At 57.5% G+C, this 21885-nt stretch overlaps 1 protein-coding gene across 3 annotated transcripts in view; it reads left to right on the forward strand.

Moving 5' to 3' along the window:
* Nucleotides 1-342: 342 nt before the first annotated feature.
* The window catches only part of GAK (cyclin G associated kinase), a 49714-nt gene continuing 28171 nt past the window's right edge, over nucleotides 343-21885 (forward strand). For 2 of the 3 annotated variants that reach the window (XM_082653401.1, XM_082653402.1), the window contains exons 1-10: nucleotides 343-542; nucleotides 9244-9305; nucleotides 10019-10078; nucleotides 10982-11096; nucleotides 14024-14166; nucleotides 16262-16387; nucleotides 17440-17529; nucleotides 18855-18990; nucleotides 19221-19333; nucleotides 20846-20918. In XM_082653401.1, the coding sequence (XP_082509527.1) occupies nucleotides 398-542; nucleotides 9244-9305; nucleotides 10019-10078; nucleotides 10982-11096; nucleotides 14024-14166; nucleotides 16262-16387; nucleotides 17440-17529; nucleotides 18855-18990; nucleotides 19221-19333; nucleotides 20846-20918 (1063 nt within the window). In that variant the 5' untranslated portion in view covers nucleotides 343-397. Of the gene's footprint in view, nucleotides 543-9075; nucleotides 9129-9243; nucleotides 9306-10018; nucleotides 10079-10981; nucleotides 11097-14023; nucleotides 14167-16261; nucleotides 16388-17439; nucleotides 17530-18854; nucleotides 18991-19220; nucleotides 19334-20845; nucleotides 20919-21885 lie in introns of those variants that run through there. The other variant, XM_082653403.1, reaches the window with a different exon arrangement.

The following is a 21885-nucleotide window of genomic DNA, read 5'->3' on the forward strand; positions in this document are numbered from 1 at the left end:
CGCCGTGCGGTCCAGCCCCGGGAGCCCCCGAGCACCAGCCTCCGCGGAAACGGCCACGTGGGGACGGCTGAGCGCTGCGCCGGGGTCCAGACCACCCAGGGACAGGCACTGCCGCCGCCAGCCCTCTGTTAGCGCGACAACCGAAATCCGTTCCGAGGCCTGCGGCACCGCGCACGCGCACCGCCCCTCCCCCAGCCGGCACCCCGCCCTGCGCATGCACGGCCGCTGGCGCGGCGGAAGTGAGGCGCCGGCGCTCTTCCGGGCGGCGACGCGCTCCCGCCCCTGCGTCGCGGCGTCGGGCGGAAGCTGGTGCGGTTCGCGGCCGGCGGTTGCCGAGTGGACCCGGACGCGGCTGGACGCCGAGCCCTCTGTCCGGCGCCCGACGCGGGCCGCCACCATGTCGCTGCTGCAGTCTGCGCTCGACTTCCTGGCCGGCCCGGGCTCCCTGGGTGGTGCTGCCGGCCGCGACCAGACTGATTTCGTGGGGCAGACGGTGGAGATGGGCGAGCTGCGGCTGCGGGTGCGGCGGGTCCTGGCCGAAGGTGAAGCCGGGGCCGGTGGCATGGGCCCGGCCGGGGGAGGGTCAGGGCCGGGGGAGAATGGCCGCGGCGGGGAGGGTCACGGCCGGCCGGGAGGCCACTGCTGAGGGTGAGGCCGGCCTAGGGTTGGGCACTTCCTTGTCGGAGGCTTGGGGTCAGGCCGGGGCAAGGTAGTCTTGGCGGCAGGTGTGGGCTGACCCGCGGCCGGAGCGGAGGCTGTGGCGGCGGGAAGGAATGGTGGGCAGGCGGGGCCTGGAGCGAGTGGCCACAGTAGAGGCGGAGCGAGGGGGCCCCGCACGGCTGAAGGCTGGAGTCCGGAGGCGGGCGGTGCGGCGGCGTGGGTCTAAGTCGTGGTCCTTCCCTCGCATGGAGGGCGGTAGTGGGGCAGTGGACGTAGGGCTGGCCCTCCTCGGGTGACAGGAACTCCGGCGTGGGTGACCGCAGTCCTACCCTGCTTGGGTGTTGGGACAGACAGCAGCGCAGTGTCCGGTAGCCGGGCTTCCTCTCTTACGACCTGAGCGTCCCGCTCCCCGACCTCTGTGTGAGATCCCACGGAAGTTACTGCAAGCTGAGCCAACAGGTGTGATCGGAACAGAACCTTGCAGGGTGGGCTGGTCCATCTTTAGTCGGCTGTGTTTCCGCGTGCTCTCTCTAGCTTCCTGAACGTCCTCTCCCTTCTTCACCCAGAATTTATCACCAATGTTGGCGCAGTCCTAGTTCCTCATCTGGGTTTTTCTGTTCTGTCTGGCATGGCAGATTTCCCTGGCCCTGGTGCTCACCAGCTAAACACAGTTGGCTTTGGGGCCGGTGCTGAAGCAGAACTGTATCCCCTGCGTTAGCACTCTTGCTTCTACTTGTGCTGCATTTGAGGTGGGAAACTGGCTGACTGTTCTGGTGCCCTCATTTCTAAAGGCCTGAGGTGATGTTCTGGTCTTAGCATCAGAACACACTTTTTCTCCACTGTCAGAAACGAAGAGATTTTGGGTGTGATTTAGTGAGAAAACATCAGGCTCTTCTTTCAGAGGTAGGGGCCAGTATCTCTAGCAATGAGAGTTCCCCCAGATCAATTCACTTATTCTGAAAATACCAGGCAAGTATTTTGATTCTTTTAAGAAGTTCACAGTGGACGGTACATGGTTTCTGCCTTGTGGAAGTTCAAGTAAGACACAGGCTTTGATGACCAAAGGACAGCGCAGTGCAGGGGATCCTCTGGGTGGATAGACAGTGGGCGCAGCTGAGGTGGGAGGGTAAGGATGCACCCCTGCTGGGTGCAGTGGCAGGGCCAGGGGGAGGAGGGGTGGGATGGGAGGTGGGTCACGGAGAGAAGGAAGCTCTTGCCTGTGGCTTAACACCCAGGATGAAGAACAAGGGTAGGGGAGCAGCCACTGTGGCTGTGCAGAGCACCTGTTCCCTTTGCTCTCCGGGCATGTCAGGAGCTGAAAGTCGCCACTGCGATTAGCAACTGTAGATTCCCTCCCTTAACCTGAACTGGCAGCTCCAGCTTTCTGAACTGGGATGGTAAGAAACCCGTATGAAGTCGTTCACGTAAAACAGCAACCTTAGAACATAAGCTGCGGGAAATCAGGCTGCCTTGCATAAATATGGGGAAGGTCCCGAACCCAAAACCCTTGGGTACCTATGTTGACAATTCCAGAATTCTTCAGGTTTTAGAAAGATAGTGTGTATCCTGTATGTCCTGGGACACTGCTGCGGGAGTTGGGAAAGTGTCACATAATCAAGTGTGTTACTATATCTGTAATTAAATAAGTAAGCATTCTCACTGTGGGATAATTAAGTCTTCAAATAGCCTCACATCAGTTCATGTCAGGTGTTGCCCCAGGTGAGTTTATAATAGATCAGGTTTTGCTATCAAATGATTTAGGGGAAAAACATTGGTTTTCATAGCTTTTTGGAATTTGCACTTGTCTGAAATGGGTTATTGGGCAGAACGGTGGGTTGGGTGATCCAGATAGCTTTCTAACCTTTTCAAAATTTGTTCTAAATTTTCACTTTCTTAAAGCAAATGACTGGGAGTGCCCACAACGTCAGAGATGCCTAGTCCAAGTGGGCTTCAGGATACGTCCTGCGTGTCTTCTTGTTTCGGATTCTGCATGCTCATGCTTCCTTCTGCCAGAAAGGATAACGGGGATGGATCGCTACTGCTTGGGAGCATTTGGTCCCTCGGGCAGCCCAGCTCTGTAGGGCTGCTTTGCTCTGTGGACTCACTCCCGTGAGATGGGCTCGTCTCTGCCAGGGAGGGTTCCGAGGGGACGTTTCCTCTTCGGACACTGCAGAGCACAGATAGCCAGGATCTTTGCAGCAGGGGCTTAGGCTCGGTGGCCGGTTGTGGCCATCGGGACGAGGCGGCCCACGTCTTGTGCCTGAGTGATCGCCCTCTCAGCTGGCCCACCCGACCCTTCACTGGCCCATTGGCAGCTTTAAGGTCAGCCTTTAACCGTGGTGATAGCACCCAGCATAAAGCAGTAATAATCACCAGAGCAGTACTTATGGGGTCCTGGCTACTTGGGGGGCACAGTCCCTGGTGCTTCATGTGGAGTGTGATCGTGGTGGTGCTGAGGTCGGGGCCGTCGGGAGCTTGCCAGTGCCCCCGGGGGGTGATGGTGGAGTCGGGCGGCAGCTCAGGGGAGGCTCTGGTCCCAGGAAAAGCCTGGGTCGTCTTAGGTGTGTCCCGGAGGGTTAAGTGTCCAGAGGAAATGAAGGTAAGAGAAGCTGCTGGAGTGGTGCCACTGGAGGGCCAGGTGGGAGCCGAGCGCGGAGGCGGCCACTGGCTTTGCCCTGCCCGCTGGGCGCCTGTGGTGCCAGGCCTGCGGTACTTCTCCAGTGCGTGTCTGTCTGCTGGCGCGTGGGTGCCTGGAGCGGGACACTGGGGAGGTGGCCCTGAGGCCGGACACTTCGGGGTGTCTTCCGGGGAGGGTCCTGGGATGGGGACGTCTCCCTGCGGGGAGGTGCTCTCCTTCCTGCCTCTGCCAGGCCTGCTCGTCTCCAGAGACACCGCCTGCCGTCTGCGTGAGCAGGCGTCTCTGTAGGGTAGGTAGTGATCACGTGTGTGCAGTGGAGCTCCTGGAATTCTGCTCTGTAGGAGTGTCTGCTTCTTACCAGCAATGCTGAGGGAAAACGTGTTAAGATCACCCGGCCTGCTTCCCATGCTGCTGCCCCACCTGGCCTGGTGCTTGCTGTCCTGCCAGCAGTGCCCCACCTCGCCTGCCCCTGTCTGTGACCCTGCGCTGTGGGAGGGACAGTCACCGGCCTCCTCGGAGGCCCTGCCGGACTCCAGCCTCCCCACATCCTCCTCATTGTAGTGGATAAAAGTGGTATCTGGTTCTGTTGGTCTGCGCTTCTCTGATGGGTGAGATAGAGCTTATTTCAGTGCCTGTTAGCCGTTCTGGCTCCCCTTCAGGAATTGCATGGCCACATGCTGTGCCTATTTTCTTTTATCAAAAATAATTTGAATTGCGTCCTTCACCCGGGGGGATGCAGACTGCAGGTGCTGTGACAGATGCGCGCACCTGTGCAGCAGATGGCTGTACAGAAAGTTGCCACCCCAGAAAGCCTCTGGGCCCCAGTCCCCCTCCCGGCCAGGCGCTTGCTGGCTCTGAGTCCCCTCTTCTGGGACAGCATGTCTCTGGTGTCGCGCCCGGGTGCTCTCACCGGCGGCTTCATGGTTTTGAAGTTCGGTTCCCTTTTCTGCTGCAGTTTGCTGTCCCTCCCCTGCCATGGACCTTTGGGTGTTCCCGTTTGGGGCTATTGTGAATGAAGTTGCCAACGACATTTTTTATGAAGTTTTTGTGTGTTTTCCTTTCTCTTGGGTAAAATGCCCAGGAGTGGGGTGCGGGCTTCTGGGTGGGATGTAGGGTTAGCTTCAGATGAAATGGCCAAACCCTCTCCACCGTGGCTGCACCAGCTTCTGCCCCACCAGCTCGTGAGCGCCTATCGTTGTGGTTATACCCGTTCTCGAGAGGGTGTAGTGGTCAAATCCGCATTTTCCCCGTGATACTGTCCGACACCTTTTCACCCGCTTATTAGCCAATCGTGTATCTTTTCTGTGTGTGAAATGTTTGTTAAAATCTTTTTTCCATTTTTTATTGGGCAGGAGTTGTGGGAGTTTCTTATTATTCTGGATCTGAGTCCTGTTTTTATATAATACACGCACACACGCACGTGCACCCCCCCCCCCCATATGTGGGGAAGAGGAGGTCAGCCATTTCCCGATTACAGAACATACACGGTAATGACTGTGTAGGGCACTGTCTTAGCAGTGCCCAACATGGCATTCCTTCATGCGTTTTATACGCTAGTGTTACTATTTTTACGTAGACTTTTAATTTTGAGGTCATCATAGACTTATGTGCAGTTGTAAGAAAAGGTACGGAGAGGTCTGCGTACACTGCCCGTTCCCGCTGTGGCAGCATCTGGAAAAACTGGAGTTGCCATCACAACCAGGATTGCATGTGTCCATCCCCACAAGGGTCCCTCGTACCTTTCACAGCCAGATGCCCCTCCTGGACCCCTGGAAAGCACTAATCTGTCCTCCTCTGTAATTTGTCCTTTGAAGAATGCTGTGTAAGCGAAATCACACATCGTGTAGCCTCTTGGAATTGGCTTTTTTCACTCCGCATGATTGTCTGGGGAGCCATCCAGGTTGTTGTGTCTGTAACTAGTTCGTTTTTATTTCTGCAGAGCGCTCCGTGGTGTGGATGTGCCGTAGTTTGCTCAGCCATTCACCCACTGAAGCACATCTGGGTTGTTCCAGGTTTTTTGGTTATTTGAAATACAGCTGCTATAAACATTCGTGTACAGGTTTTTGTGTGGCTGTGTTTTCATTTTTCTGGAATAAATGCCCAGGTGCTGGGTCACATGGCAGTTGCATGTTTTGTTTTTAGAAAACTACCAACCTGTTTTCCAGAGCGGCTGTGCTCTTTTCACATTCCCATCAGCAGTGGCTGAGTGTCTTAGTCTGCTCGGGCTGCTGTACAAACTGCAGGCAAGGGGGTGTGAACAACAAGTTCATTTTCATTATTTTGGAGGCTTGGAGTCTGAGACCAGGGTGCTGGCAGGGTCTCTGGTGAGGTCTTTTCCCTCGGCTGTTCTGGTGTCTCCTCTTCTTCTAAGGACTCTAGTCCTGTTGGGTCAGGGCTTTAACTTTATCTATCTCCCTAAATGCCCTCTCTCCAGATACAGTCGCATTGGGGGCGGTTAGAGCTTCAACACATGACTTCTGGGGGGACACAGCCGAGTCCATTACAAAGCGTGATGAGTTTCTCTGAGTCTTTGCCAGTATTTTGTGTTGTGTTTTCATTTGATCATTCAGCAGGTGTGTAGTGGTAGCTCATTGGGGCTTTAATTTGTGTTTCCCTAAAGGCTAAGGCCGTGCTTATTTCCACCTCCCACCCTCATAGGAGAAACGTCTCTGTGCCTTCTGCCTATTTTCGAATGGTCTTTCATTGCTGAGTTTTGAGAGCTCGTTGTATGTTGTAGGTACGAGTCCACTGTCAGATGTGGTTTGCAAGTGTTTTCTCTCAGGCTGCAGCTTGTCTTCCAGCCTCTGAACAGGGTCTGTTGTGGATCTAAAGCTTTAACTTGCAGGAAGTCTGTTCTATCACTTTTCCTTCCTGAATCCTGCTTTTGCTGTCAAGTCTGAGAACTCTTTGCCAAGCTCTGCGTCTCCAGGATTTCTCTCCTGTGCTGTCTCATGGTTTTGCATTTGTATGCTCTGAGTTGATTGTCGTGTAAGGTGTAAAGTTTAGATTGAAGTTCTTTGTTTTGCCTGGAGCTGTCCAATTGCTCCAGCACCATTTATTGAAAAAACAGTGCTTCTAACATGGAATTGCTTTTGCATCTTTGTCAGAAATCATTTGGGCATATTCGTGGGGTTCTATTTCTGGGGTTTTTCTCTTTTGTTCTGTTGCTCTGTCCCTCCACCAGTGCCACACGGTCTTGATTACTGTAGCTATACCACAAAATTTGAAATTGGGTTTTTTTTTAAATAGGAAAAATTTCAAAAATGCAGAAAAGTAGAAAGAATAACAACAGAACAGACACCTTTGTCCCTGCTCTCCAGAATGAATAAACGGTAGCTTTTTAAAAAGTCGTGTTTGGTTCCAGACTTTTTCTAAACAGTGAAGCATCACAGATGTTGTTAAGGGTTCTGTTGACCCCCTACCCCTGGTTGCATTTCTCTGTTTCTCTTCAGAGGCAGCCGCCACCATGAATTTACGGCATGTGCTTCCTGCTCATCTCTTGTTTCCTCTGCATGTGCTGTGTTCACAGACAATGCATAGTCCTGCTTTTCGGGGTGTTAAATACAATACAAGTGACTGTGTTGTTGTTTATTTTAAAAATTTATTTATTTTATTTATTTATTTTTGGCTGCATTGGGTCTTCGTTGCTGTGCGTGGGTTTTCTCTAGTTGCAGTGAGCGGGGGCTACTCTGTTGCCGTGTGCGGGCTTCTTATTGTGTGGCTTCTCTTGTTGCGGAGCATGGGCTCTAGGTGCGCAGGCTTCAGTAGTTGTGGCACGCGGGCTCAGTAGTTGTGTCTCGTGGACTCTAGAGCACAGGCTCAGTAGTGTGGCTCACGGGCCCAGCCGCTCCGCAGCATGTGGGATCTTCCCAGACCGGGGCACGAACCCGTGTCCCCTGCATCGGCAGGCGGACTCTCAACCACTGCGCCACCAGGGAAGCCCTCATCTATTTTTTTATATTGACTTACTATTTAATTTTATAACTGCTACGTTGAGATAAAAGTGACGTACAGTAACTCTGCATATATGTCAAAACACTTTAAATATGTCCCGTGTGTGTATATATATATATGTATATGTGCGTGTATGTATATGTCTGCATAGCTGTCATTGTCATCAAGGTGGTGAACAAACCCATCACCTCCACAATTTTCCCCCTTCCCTCACAGTCCTCTCCTCGCATCCTTGACCTCCAGGCCGCCGCTGACCTGCTTTTTGTTACTGTGGCGTAGTCTGTATTTTCTAGGCTCTCCTATAAATGAAATTGTGTGTACATACACATGTGCTCCTTTTTCCTGATTTTTGTTCTCCAGCATAATCGTTTTGAGAGTCATCCTGTTGCTGCATGTTAGCAATAGTTCCATCCTATTTGTTGGTGAGTCGTGTTCTGTGCAGGGATGATTGGTTTATCCATTCACTGTTGATGCACATGTGGGTTGTTTCCAGTTTGGGCAGTTACAAATGGGGCTGCTATGAACATTCGTGCACAAGTCCTTGTGTGGATGTGTGCTTTTATTTTTCCCGGGTAAATACTAGCAGTGTAATGACAGGGCTGTAGAGTTGGCATATGTTTAACTTTTAAAGAAATCTCCAAACTGTTTTCCAAAATGATGATACCATTCTGCATTCCCATGAGTGGTGTATAAGCGTGCAGTTGCTTCACACCTTAATCACTATTTGGTAGGTCGGTTTAAGAACTTTTAGATGTTCTGATAGGTGTATAGTAGTATCCTTATTTACGTGTGCATTTCCCTGGTGGATAATGACACAACATTTTTCCATATGCTTACTTGCTAGCTATTTATCTTGGTTGAGTGTCTTTTCATATATTTTGCTCATTAAAATGTTGTTAAACTGAACTTTGGATTTTCTTTATATTTTCTGGATAGAGGTCCTTTGGCAGGTGTGTGATTTGCAAAGCAATTAGGGGCTTGTCTTTCACCCTCTCAACAGTGTATTCCAGAAATCAGTAAAACCATCTTTAATGAAGTGCATTTATCATGTTTTTCACTTATGGATCATACTTTTTTTTTTATATCTAAGAAATCTTTGCCTAACTTAGGGTTTGTAGAAATAAAGTTGATTTTTTTGTATGTTGCTCTTGCATCCCACAACCTTTCTATACTCATTTATTACTGATAGTAGCTTTTGGGGTGTAGGTATAAGCTTGTCTACATAGACGATCATGTTGTCTGCAAAGAAAAACATTTTTACTTCTTTTCAATCTGGATGCCTTTTATTTCTTTTCTTGCCTGATTGCACTGGCCAGCACTTCCAGTGTGATACTGAATGGCAGTATCCCTGATCTTAGAGGGCAGCGTCTGGTCTTCCACTGCTGAGTGATGTTTGCTATGGGTCTTTCAGAGATGCCCTTCATCAGGTTGAGCAAGTTTCCTTCTGTTCCTAGTTTGCTGAGAGTTTTAAATTTCATGATGAAATTTTCCACTGTAGGAAACTAGAAAAAAGTAAGCAAATCAAACTAAAAATAATTGAATTACATTGATTAAACCGACTCTGCTTAGTTGTGCTGTATTATCCTTTTTTATATGTTGTTGAGTTTGATTTGTTAATATTCTATTTTATCTAGAATTAATGATTTGTTAAGAATTCTTTCATCCACATTCACGTGTGATACTAGTCTTTTATTTGTTTTCACAGGACTGGCCTCAGTTGTGTTGATTTTCCCGCATTGATCTCGCTCCTATGTTCATTCCCTTCCTTCCTGTGAAGCAGGGTATTTAGAAGGCAGTATTATATAAATCGGGGCCATCATTGTTGCAGAAAGCAAACTGCTAGCCACAAGTCCAGTTTGTGTTTTACTTAGTAAAGGTATTTTTTTCCCATGCTTATTCAAACTTTATTTGAGACAGGGAAAGTTATTTTTAAAGCTTAATGTTAAATAAAATCACAGCACTGAACTGATGTCTATTTTTCTAATTTTCAGGAGGGTTTGCATTTGTGTATGAAGCTCAAGATCTGGGGAGTGGCAGAGAGTATGCGTTGAAGGTAATAAAGGGGGACAAACGCTTCTGTGGGTGTCGGTGTGTTTTAAAAGAAACAGGTGTCTAAGTGACAGTGTTTTCAGAGATTTATCCCTGTTCTTTAGTTTGTTTCTTTTTTGCAGCCTGTGTCTGTTTGTGTGACTTGTTTCTTCTGCCGGTGAAGCCTCAGCAGTTTTAGAGGACTGTAGAGCTGTGGTCTCCGACTTTGGGGCGGGGACTCAGCGGGCGGCCAGGGGAGGAGGGTCAGAGCTGCCAAAGCAAGGGCTCCACGAATGCCGGGAGCTTGAAGGCCACTCGTGTAAAACAGCGTTCACAGTGTATCTATAAATAAGGGCCACGGGGGTGCGGTGGGAGGGGGCGTCCGGGCCACTTGGGGTGCTGGGCACGCGTGCTAGCTTGTCCTGAGGCTCGCAGAGGGCCTGTCTCGGGGGCGGCCGAGCTGGCGGTGTGCACTTGCACTCTGGCATCCAGAACTAGACCCACATCTCACTTTCCTCTAGCCTGTTTGGGGAAAAGCCTCCTACTTTTGGTTTTTCTTATGTCCTTGGATCATAAAGGCCCATTTCCAAGGGTCTGTAACCTCTGTCACGTTTCTCTGCGGGTCAGATGTTAAAGCACAGGCGGGGGAGCCCTTAGATGCGTGGTGTGTGTTCTCTTGGGTACAGAGCACTAAGATAAAGCCTCTACTCTTCCCTCGTACGCTATTTCCTGATACAGAGATTACTGTCCAACGAAGAGGAGAAGAACAGAGCCATCATTCAGGAAGTGTGTTTCATGGTATCCTTTTCCTGGTCACGTGGAGGCCTGCGTCCAGCTGTGGTTGAGCACGGCCGAGAGGCTGCGCAGTGACGCCCTCTCCGTGTTGGCTTCCCTGGACTTACCTGCAGCGCGTGTCTAGTAGGAAGGAGTTCTCTTCCTTGTTCTTCACTCTCAGGGTGATGATAAGAGATCTGTACCCTTGGGAGCGTCGTCATTCCTGCTGAGAGGTCTCCAGGCCAGGGGTGGGCAGCCCCCTGCCTCTGCCCTTCTGCCTGTCCTTCGTGACCTGGTGTGGCCCACGGTGCCCGGCCAGCAGCTGTGCCCCCAGCCCCTCGCCAGGCCTGGTTCCCATGGGCCTCTGTGTCACTTCTGATCAGCCCCCCGAGTCCCTCTCGCCCTGCCCAGAGCGCGCGGGCCCCCCCGGGGCGTCCATGCATGGCCTGTCGGTCTGTGGGGCTGGCGCTGCTCTGCTCTCCACTCGCGCACGTGCTCTCCTGGAACTGGGGTCTTCCCTTTGCTGTCAGAATCTGTTCTCTTCCGTCTCAAAGCTCTGTCCACTGTGAGCCTGCCGGCCGCCTGGGCCCAGGGGTCCTCCCCTTGCTGGGTTCCCGGTAGCCTGGTTCACCTTCACAGCCTTGCGCATGCCACGCCCTCCGCCTGCTGTCCTGGCCGGCCTGCGGTCAGGTGCGTGGCCAGCGTGGTGGGGGTCTTTGTCCCCACCTTCCCTCCCGCTCCCCCTCCTGCCTGCGTCTTCCTGCAGTCCTGGCTGCCCCCTACCTGCTTGCTGTCCTCTTCTGGCTCTGACGCGGCGAGATTGCAGGCTAATTGCATTCACTGTTCTGACCTTAGTGTCTTAATGTTATGTATATATTGTTTTAAACGTGCAGACTTACGCATTCTCCTTTAACAAGACACCTGCAGAAAAAACTTTCAGGCCACGCAAATATTGTCCAGTTTTGTTCTGCAGCGTCGATAGGAAAAGAGGAGTCAGACACCGGGCAGGCCGAGTTCCTGCTGCTCATGGAACTCTGCCGAGGTGAGGTTCCAGTGGCTCGGGACCGCCCAGCAGTCGAGAGATGCTCCCGGGTCTTCTCTCCCGGAGACACGGTGGCTGTCCCGGAGAGAGCATGGCTCGCTGTCCGGCGGGAGCTCTTTGAGAGGCTGCATCCCCCCTCGTCCCTGCGCTGGGCGTGGGGGCAGAGATGGGTCTGAGAAAGGGGTGGAGGCGTGCTGTCAGGGCTCTCGGGCAGCAGGAAGCCGCCTCAGTCGGGAAGCGGTCAGGTGAGGCCGGGGAGGTGGGCTTGAGCGGCTGCGCCGTCCTGAGGCTGCGACCTCACCTGCGTCGAGGTGGTCACACTTGCACTTGCTGTGTTCTGAAAGGAGGACTCCTGTGTCCACTTAAGGCAGCGGAGAGCCCATGCCTTCCAGAGAGTTCTAGGGGCTCAGCCTCTGTCTGTGGCGGAAGCAGGCCCCCCGCCTGGAGGGTCGGGCTCGGCTCGTCCCCGCACTGAGCACCTGCCCCGTGCTGGACCCGTGTGGGCAAAAGAGCGGGAGCGAGGTGGCCGGAGCCCGTCCTGGGGCTCGTGGATGGAAGGGGCAGGGCAGGACTCCTGAGGTCCGGCAGGCGTAGAGGACTGGCTGTGGGGCCCGGAGTTGGGGCAGGGGCCGCCAGACGTCCTGCTTGTCCATCGGTCGCAGGCAGCGCATGTGGGGCCGCCACGAGGCCAGGGGAGAGTGAGGGAGACTGCGGCAGGCGGCTACCCAGGAGGGAAGCAACCCCAGGGGTCACTGCCCCCAAGGAGTGTCCCAGGAGGAGGGGTGGGGGGCCGTGAGTGCAGGAGTCATGCTGCAAAGAAGAGCAGAGACGGGGTGTCGGGGCTGCTGGGGAGGGGGTGCTGTGGACTGCAGCCGGGAGCCAAGGTGCACAGGATCCCCGCCCCGAGCGAGCGGAGGAGGACGGGGGTCCCCATCCTGAGCAGATAAGGCAGAACCTGGAGCGCACAGCGCTTTCCGACGGGGTGGCGTGGGAGTGCCGGGCTCCGGCCAGGAGCGGCGTTGAGATGCAGCCACGTGCTGGCTCCTCGGTTCCCACAGCTGGTGAGTGCCGACCCGCCCAGCCCAGGTCTGGCGCCCGGTTCTCCCACTTAGCGGATGGTTGGCGTCGCTGGGTTCTACCTGCAAGAGGCCTCATGCTCACTGAAGACAGCGTCACGTGGGAGCTTGTGAAGCAGGGTCCTCTCCTGCGAGCCTGCCGCGCCCACGTGGTGCCCCCACGTTCACACGCGCCCTCTGGAAGGCTCCCAATGCGCGGGGGCGGCGGGGGCCGCGCGGGTCCCACAGGGCCCTCTCTGGGCCCTTGGTGTCCCCGGAGAGCCGAGGTTCATGTACAGCGCTCCCAGCTTGTTGTTCAGTCGCTCGCTGCCCCTTGGCGTTGCTTTGATCTTGGGTTTGGAGGCCGTGGGCGCCTTTCACGAGTGCGGGCCTGCAGGTGGCGCCTGAGGCGGGGGCAGCCCCGACGCGGCGACCTCGGCGAGTGCACCAGTCTTGGCGGTGCTGCCGGGACTACCCATCTGGGCCAGCGCGCGAGGCCCAGGTTGAGCACTAGGCATGGCGGTGGCAGCTCCCGGCGACGCAGGGTCTTTGGGAGTGGTGGGGGAGGGGCACGTGGGCACCAGTTCCACTGAAGGTTGGTCTGGTGGTGGCCACCCTGGATACATGCCCCAGGAGCCCCCATCCCTTCCTGGGACCCCAGCTTTGTCCTCCGCGGTGCCCTCTCAGCCGCCGTGCCACCTACAAAATTATCTTTAGAAAGACCGCTCTTGATTCTCATGGGACGCCAGAGGCCAGCGAACCCTGACCTCGTGCACGCGCCGGCTCGCCCCCGCTGCCCCAGACAGCCTGGCGGCCACTGTCATCCCTGCTCTAGACCCCTCGCAACACCTCATGGGGCCTGTGCCCTGTCTGCGTCTTGGGGGTTGGCGGTCTGTTCCTGAGGGCCCCATCGGCCCTTGGGGCTCCATCTCTACTGTGGGCCCCCTGCCCCCGCTGAGGGTTAGGGTTAGGGCACAGCACAGACAGAGCCCAGCCCCAGTCCAGAGTCAGGCTGGGGAAGGGCTGTGCAGCTGTGCCGGGAGCTGCAGGAGGGTGTGGCAGGGGCTTGGGAGCTGGCGGGTTGGCAGGAGGCAGGGTCGCAGGGCGAGGGGCTGAGTGCCGGTTGACTGTGGGGCCTGTAGATGTGGTGGCGCCCTTGCAGCTGCATCGAGTGGACCGCAGGCCCTAGTGTGCGGAGCTGAGCTGTGGAGCGTGGCAGCCGAGGCAGCCTGAGGCCCGGACCAGGGAGGGGGCGGCCGTGGAGGCCAGCCCGGCAGAGACGGCACGTGGCACACAGTCGTGGAGGGAGCTGCCGCGGAGGGGACCGGCCGGCTTCACTGGTCTGGACTGCGGCCAGTTACAGCAGGACTGGGGCCTGGGCCTCAGAGACAGGAAGGCACAGCCTTGAGGTGGGCGTCCTGGGGCCTGGGATGGGGGCCCAGAGCCTCGCTCTCCAAGTCTGTGCTCTTCCCACGCCGCACTCCTTGTTGTCTGCGTGTTCAGTGTGGAGATTTCTCCTTAACGGCGGAGGACCGTTGTTACCTAAGGAAACACGGCGATTATCTCCTTAGAGACATTCGGAAAGACATACGCACTCGTGGTTGTTTTTCTTGTAGCTTGCTGCGTCATGATGGGCTCCCAGGGTAGGAGGACTCTGCTGGTGGCTGGGCAGGCGCTCCCATGCAGGGCTCTGTGACTCACCGTGGCCCTGGTGGAGGTCGCACACTCCTCTGCGGGGCTTGGTGACCGCCGGAGGGCGGGGTAGCCCCCCCCCTCGCCCCCGGCCCGCGGTGGGCTTAGGAGGGCAGTGGGCCTGGGGCGGGCGTAGCCTTTACAGCTCTGTGGTGATGTGAATTTAATTGTCTCTTTTAGGGCAGCTGGTGGAATTTTTAAAGAAAATTGAATCTAAAGGTCCGCTCTCGTGCGATACCGTCCTGAAGATATTCTATCAGACGTGCAGGGCGGTGCAGCACATGCACAGACAAAAGCCGCCCATCATCCACAGAGACCTCAAGGTACCGCCTTCACGCTCGCGCTGCGGGACAGGAGCCCCCCGTCCAGATGAAGCCCTCTTGCTCTGCTGGGTGTCGTCGCCTGCGTGGGTGTGCTCATGGGCTCGGGGGCCCAGTGTGGCGCCAGGAGGAGGTGACCGCTCCCCTGGGCTGCGCGCGCCGCCACCCTTCCCTCACGCGCCTTGGGGCAGGAGCCCTGCTGCCTGGTGCGGGGGCAGGGGTGCTTCCCTGCCGGGGTGCTGGCACGCCCGTCCCAATGCACACACGGGACCCGTGTGTGCGCGGAGCTGCCCTTTGGCATTTTGCCGCCTGGCCGGGGGCTTAGTGATTTTGCCTTTTCCTGATTAATGATGCTGAATGCTTTGCCACGTTCATAGTCATCAGTGCTCTTATTCCCCTCACTCTTCGGTTAAGTGGCTGTTTTCTCGCTGTTTTTCTGTTGTCTGTTGGTTTTATTTATTTATTTACGTTTGGCTGCGTTGGGTCTTCGTTGTTGCTGTGCGCGGGCTTTCTCTAGTTACGGCGAGTGGGGCTACTCTTTGTTGCGGTGCGCGGGCTTCTCACTGCGGTGGCTTCTCTTGTTGTGGAGCACGGGCTCTAGAGCGCAGGCTCGGTAGTCGTGGCGCACGGGCTTAGTTGCTCCGCGGCATGTGGGATCTTCCCGGACCAGGGCTCGAACCCGTGTCCCCTGCATTGGCAGCTGGATTCTTAACCACTGTGCCACGAGGGAAGTCCTGTTGGTTGGTTTTTGTACATTCTTACAACAGTCTTTTTTAAGTTACATGTGCTGCAAGTATTTTCTCCTGGTCCGTGGCCTGATTTTAGCAATAATCCAACATCCACAAAGCTAGTGCCCCGACTCTGACCATGGCTCAGGGTAGCAGCACACCAACCCCCTTCCCCACCTTCCCTGCCCCTCCTCAGTCCTACTTGCTAAAAAAACTGTAAAGCAGACCCCAGACGTGCCATTTCCCTCCCAGAAACTTCTGTACTACTTCCCTCATGTCCAGTCTGTAGCCAGCCTTCCTGGTTTCCTTGCTGGTCTGGAAGAGTGCCGTCCTCAAGTGGGGGCGGGGCAGCTGTGTTTCTCCTCTGTCTCAGGAAAGTGAAAAACTAGAAGGCTGACACTAAAGAATCCGTGTCCGAGAGCTCAGCCTGGGTTGGGCTTCTCAGTGCCCGGGTCCGCGGCAGCCGGCCCCGCTGGGGGACTCCCTGCAAGTGCTCCCCGTGGATGGGAGTCCTCACGTGGTGCTCTGTGGAGGGGCAGGAAGGACACAGGGATGTACCAGACACGAGTGTCACACCCAGGGCTGCGTGTCACTCGCTGGGAGCAGTTGTGCACTTGCGTCCTCTTCAGTATGATTTACCTTTCGCTCTTTGGGGCGTTTGGGAGTGGAGTCCCACAGTCCATTTGCTCGGCGTCCAGACTTGGAGGCTGTCCATCTCGGGAGCCCACACCGAGTGGGGCCGGCAGACTGCAGACGTCCTGGCCACTGGGTCGAGCAGGTGTGGCTGGGTCAGTAAAGCTGCCCCTCACCTGGGTCACGGAATCCTGATCTTCTGACTTGTTTTGACCATTCGAAAAGTACAGCCCCGCTTAGCATGTGGGCTGGTGGTGGGACCTGGCTTATGGAGCTGTGGCTGGGTCTGTGCCTTCCCGTTAGGAGTGCAGTCTGGGTCCCTGTTGGTTTTGGATTTTAAAATTCATCGCATGTATTCACAGTTTCTGAATAAGAGGTCTTTTGTGTATCTTTTGTTAGATTTCTTCTTTAGTTATTGATGTGTTTGATTATTTTTAAATGGTATGTTCATTTTTTTTTCATCTTCTAAGGTTTTTAAGCGCTTTCATTGTACATCCTACGTTACTAGGTCAAGTTATCTTTGATTTGTGGTGGATTTGAACTTCCGTTTGTGTTTCTGGGCATCCCATTTTGAGGTATATGCACCGACTTTGGTCAGAAAGAAGTGTCCCCAGGCCCAGAAGGCCTCCTGGCCGCTCTGCCTTCAGAGCGTCTCCCCACCGGGCGCCACACCCCATGCGTGCCCACGGTCCAGCCTGCACCCCGAGTTCATAAAGACCGTCTTTGGAACTTCGCAGGTTGAAAATTTGCTGCTCAGTAACCAGGGGACCATTAAGCTGTGCGACTTCGGCAGTGCCACGACCATATCGCACTACCCGGACTACAGCTGGAGCGCCCAGCGCCGGGCCCTGGTGGAGGAGGAGGTGAGCGCGGGCCGGGGCGGGGGGCCCGGGAGGCCCGGGAGACACCCTCACTCACCGCACCCCACACCTGCTGTTTCTTCCTTGCCTTTTCTTGTTGCAGCGAAATGTGTAACATGAGATGTACCACCTTAGCCGCTTTTAAGCACGCGGTTCAGTGGCCTTCAGTGCTTTCACGTCTCCACGGCACCTCTGTCCTCTCCAGGACTTTTTCATTATCCCAAACGCAGCAATTTAAAAAATCGCGTAAAAACCTACCTTCACAGGACATTGGGCAGCTCCCACGGGAGCCGCAGGGGAGACGGATGGGCGTGCTCCGAACACGTGTGAGCAGGGGGCAGCGCTGGGCGGGCGCAGACACCCACGTTTGCGGCCGTGGCCAGGGGAGGGAGGGTGCCACCGTCGGCCCACGCACATAAGCAGCCCACGGAGGCTGCACAAGCAAAGAGAGCGATCCGAGATGGAGCCGGGTTCCGAAGAAGAGTGCTGGGTGGAGTCTCCGCCGGGCAGGTGTCTGTTCCTGGCTGCCCGCGCCCTGCTGTCCCTCGGGACCTGCGCTCCCAGTGGCGCGCCCACGTCTCGGGGCTGTAGACGCATTCCCTGCCCGGTGGTGGGCAGAATTGAGGGGGAGGAAAGCCTTGGCCGCGTGGGCTGGGGCCGGGCTGAGCCGCCTGGTGGGGCTCTGAGTCACGTTCCCCAGGGTGGATCCTCAGAGCTGTGCAGCCCTGCCCCCGCCCCACTCCCACACCTGGTGCCCCGAGCCCCCACCTGTTCGTTGTTGACGAGGACTTGTGGGCGCCATTCTCTTCACGGGTCACGGTTCTGTGTGTCCATGGTTGCTGTGGCACTGAAATGCCCCAGACATGCTTCGTGCTGGCCCCCGTGTTCCCTTGACCCCATCCTGGCAGGGCCCAGCCACAGAGCCGCTCGTGGGACCGCCCTGGGCCAGGGCTCTCGACGGGCGCCGACTGCCGCGGCACAGGGACCACCGTGCAATGTAGCGGCTATCACTCACCTGTGACTTTTCCTCTGATACGTTTGTGTCCTTTATTTAGATCACCAGGAACACGACTCCCATGTACAGGACGCCGGAGATCGTGGACTTGTACTCGAACTTCCCGATTGGCGAGAAGCAGGACATCTGGGTAAGGCCGCTCGCCCGCAGTGCATGGGCAGCCCCGCCACAGCTGGCGCAAGGCCCTGGGGCGCAGGCTCCAGCCTGCTGGTCCCCTCAGCCTCCCTTCTCTTTTCCTCTTGGCTTGTTCTTCCGTTTTTTCAACGGCCCTTGTGATGCTGTTAGCGGAGATGTGCTGACGGGGGTGTGGGGTCGGGGGGTGGGTAGCAGAGTGGGTGCAGGTGCTGCGTGGGCTTTGGGCCTGAGACAGGTCGCTCCTGCACCCTTGGACCTGAGCTCTCCTCGTCGGAGCCCCTTCACGGGGCCGGGGGTTCACGAAGCCACAGTTCACGTGGTCAGAAAGAGGACCTCCCAGATGGCCTTGCAGCTATATGCTGACCTGGTGGTGGCCAGAGCGATGGCCGGGCCCGATGCCTTGCAGGGGGCTTCAAAGTGAGGTCAGGCCACACACTTGGGGTGACCCTTCACATCTCCTGGAACATGTCCCATCGATGGAGGGCAGTCCCTGTATGCGGTGAGTGTGGGGCCTGGCTGAGCAGGTATCTGCTGACGCCTTGGTTCAGAGTCAGGCACAGAGCTCGGGGAGCATGGCGCCGTGCACATGGCACTGCTCCTGCCCGTCTCAGGTGTCCTGCGGCCTCTCCGGTGTCCCTAAGAGCAGGGACAGATGGCCCTGAACCCCCGCGCCTCGAGGCTCATGGTCTAGGCCCATCAGGCCCGAGTCCGGCCTCAGCCCCGCCGTGGATGTGAGTCCCTGTCCTAGGGGTAGGTGGAGACTCTTTGACACACATGAGCTGGTCAACCCCAGGTGGGCGCCCTCAGCCTGTCCCAGCCCAAGAACCACGTGCACGCACACATGCGGGAGTTGGAAGGCAGGTCGGGAGTTGGCGCTGGGGCTTGGCCTGGTCTGGGCCCAGAATGAGCTGCTCCCCCAACACACTGGTCGGGTTTGGTTCCCCATCATGTTCCCGTGGCTGGAGCTGTGGTGGAAACATGGCGGGGACACTGACGTTTGGCTTCAGTGCCGACCCCGTGGAGCCTCGACAGCCCCCAGATTCATCCCCGGCGCTCACGTCAGCCCAGAGAAGCATGGTGGGGGCACCCTCCTTGCAGTCGCCTGGCCACATGCCCCTCTGCACAGCCGGCCGGCCGGTAGATCCCCACACTGGGCTGTAGGAACTTTGCATCTCGGAAGGACCTTTTGATCAGAGCGTGAAGGGTTGGAGTTTGTTGGCCGCTCTGACTGGGATGGTCTCTGTGCCTGGCAAGCGTGGACCGCGACCAGATGGGCGGGGGCGCAGGTGAGACTCAACAGGCCTTGCCCATCTCCTGCAGGCCCTGGGCTGCATCCTGTACCTGCTCTGCTTCGGGCAGCACCCGTTTGAGGACGGGGCGAAGCTCCGCATCGTCAACGGCAAGTACGCGATCCCTGCCGACGACACACGCTACTCCGTGTTCCACGGCCTCATCCGTAAGTCCCACCTGCCGACGTCCCCCGCACCCCTGTGAACACACGTCCTGAGTGGCTGCTCCGGTGATTTTGTTCCTCACGCTGTCATCCCTCGCTTGCTTTTAAAATCAGTACCGTAAGCAAAACGCAGGGCCTCCGGGGTCCCTAGCCCCTGCAGAGCAGGTGGTGCTTGCTCCCCAGGAGCCCGGCCTCGGCGCCCGCGGAACGAGCACACGCTGCCTCTGCCCTAGGTGCCACGCTCAGGGTCAATCCTGAGGAGCGGCTGTCCATCACGGAGCTGGTGAGCCAGCTCCAGGAGATCGCGGCCGCCCGCAACGTGAACCCCAAGTCGCCCATCACCGAGGTAGGCCTCCGCGTGCTGCTCGTGGTCCCACCGTCTCGACGTCGCCATAGAGCCCGGCTCCCCGGGCGCTCACGGCCCCCACGCAGGGGGGAGCCCCCAGGCAGCGGGGTCGCCTGAGGAGAAGTGTGCCGCCATGTGGGGTCTCCGGAGTTCGAAGCAGAGCCGGGGGCCGGGCAGGGGATGGGAGCGGACCCGGATGTCCAGTATGGGCGGTTCATAGAGGCTGGAAGCCGTCAGAGGTCAGCCTGGGCTGCCCAGTGGCCTTTACAGAAAATGTGTGCCCCTGGCAGTGGCAGAGGCTCGGGTGGCGCAGCGAGGGCCGTAATCCAGGGGCAGCCAGTCTGCGCGTGTGCCGCTGGCCCTGCTCTGCGGCGTGGGCAGAGATGCCCATGGAACAGCGCAGGCCGCTGGGCAGTGGGGCTCGTGAGCACGTTGTGCTCTTAGCGCTTCTAGAACCCAGGGCCCGCGGGTCAGACGTTAAACCCCTTCTGTAGGGTTCTTCTGCCCGGGGCCTCGCGGGGAGAGAAGCCAGTCCCCCACGGGGCAGCACGGGCACACAGGCCCCGACAGACTCTGAAACCAGGAGAGCACCGCGTAGGAGACTGGGCTGAATCCACAAACGGGTGTGTGGGGAAGGACTCAGCAGAACCAGAGGCAGCAACGCGTCCTCCGACGAGCCTCGGGGCGCGTTCCCTGGAACTTTGGAGGAGGTGTGGCGGCCTGCAGTCGCTTTGGGAGAGGCTGTGTGCTGTCACGTAGCTGATGAAACCACAGAACTGGGGGTTTGTGAGGAAAAGACACGGTCGGTCTAGCAGACACACCTGCTTCACGCCAGCGTGTGTGTTACTTGTAAGGCTCCATGGAGCGTTCCCGTTAACACTGGCCGCCTCCGGTGCACCACAGGGCACAGAATCCACACCACGTGTATCTCGTTGCTGAGCCTAACGTGGTAAAACTTTAACCCGATGAAAAGAACGTTTCTTAAAACCCCACGAGAAACCGCAAAGCGCCTTCTATGTAACTTATGAACAGAGCGGCCGTGCAGCTACACGTGCCTAAAGTGGGACGAGTGTGAGGCCGGCACTCGAATGCGGCTCAGCCCAGCACCGACGTCCCAGGGTCGGCCGAGCCCATCACCAGGGGTGCCACAAGTCTCCGCAAAGTGTTTGGTGTCATTGCAGCAGGCGGCGCCGGCCCCGGGCTTGGCCCGTGGGAGATGGTGCCTCGCTGTGCAGCCTGCGGCCCCGCTGCTTGGCGGCGCCCCACCCGGCTCCTGTGTCGACAGCAGAGCCTGTGGCCTTGGCGGCTGGGGGCGTTCACGGCTGCCGCCTCTGTTAAGGCGATGGAGCCGTGCGCCCGGGCGACCCCGAGGATCAGCCCTGGGGTTGAGACTCTGGGAGGTTCCTTCGTGGCTTTTGTAGTAAATAGGTGGAGGAGGGTGGACTTGGGGGGCGATGTGCCCCAAACGCGGGCGCCATGCGCTGTGCCTGACCTGCGTTGGGATCCTTACAGCTCCTGGAGCAGAACGGAGGCTACGGGCACGCGGCCCCTCCTGGGGGCTCCGCAGGCAGCGGCTGCGGTGGAGGTGAGTACTCCTCGCGTCTGCCGCGCGCTGGGCGCCCGGTCTTGCTCTTGCGGGCTTGGGGCCCGGCAGCGAGAGGCAGACTGCACGTCTGGGGTCCCCAGGACCAGTCTCAGGTTCACGGCTCCCTAGCGCCCCGAGAACTCAGCGGGGCTTCCACTCGGGCTGCAGTTTAGAACAAGGAAGGAGGACAGAGACCGAGGGCTGGCTGTCCCCTCCCTGTGCTGTCAGGGCAGCCCGGGTCCTCCGAGCCCCGGCCCCTGGCCCACAGAGCTGTGGGGTGACTGCCTGTGTGGCCGCCTCGGCCTCTGGCCCCTCAGGGACCCAGCTGCCCCCACAAGTCACTGGTGAGCACAGCCCCTGCCCAGGTGGATGGGGGTGCGCCTTCCACGGCCAGCCCACAGCGACCATGAGGGTGGGCACATCGGGAACGGGTATGTGAGGAAATAGAGCAGCCGTGCGGGGGGCCTGGGGCCGGGGGCCAGAGGGTCCGAGTCCGCGGGTTGAGAAGAGGGGCTCAGATGGGGAGACAGTTCTGGCAGCAGGAGAAGTGAGGCTGGTGTGCTTTTCTCACGACTCGGGCGTGTTTGCTGAGAGGTTCGCGCTCCGATCGTCCGGCGTGCTGGGCGGGTCTGGGCGCCCAGTGCTGATGCAACACGGTGTGTACCGGGAGGTGGGCTGCAGCCAAGGCTCAGCACCCCGGCCCGGGAAGCTTCCAGGAGTCCTGCCAGGACCTGCCTCCGCCCTGTGCCCCCGGGGCCACTGCCCACCTCACAGTTGGGGCACGGAGCCCACCTCCCAGGTCCTCCTGCAGCTCTCGGCCCCGGGGGTCCCTCGGCAGCTGGCCAGCCCGTGTCCTGGCCCCTTGCCCACCAGTGCTGTGGGGCCACCTCGGGGTGCCGAGACGAGACCACACCGCACGCGCGCGGGGCGCCCGGCGAAGGCGTCACTCAGGCAGGGCCTGGGCGGC

This window comes from Grampus griseus (genome assembly GCF_964374135.1).
Source record: "Grampus griseus genome assembly, chromosome: 4".
Classification (NCBI taxonomy): Eukaryota; Metazoa; Chordata; class Mammalia; order Artiodactyla; family Delphinidae; genus Grampus; species Grampus griseus.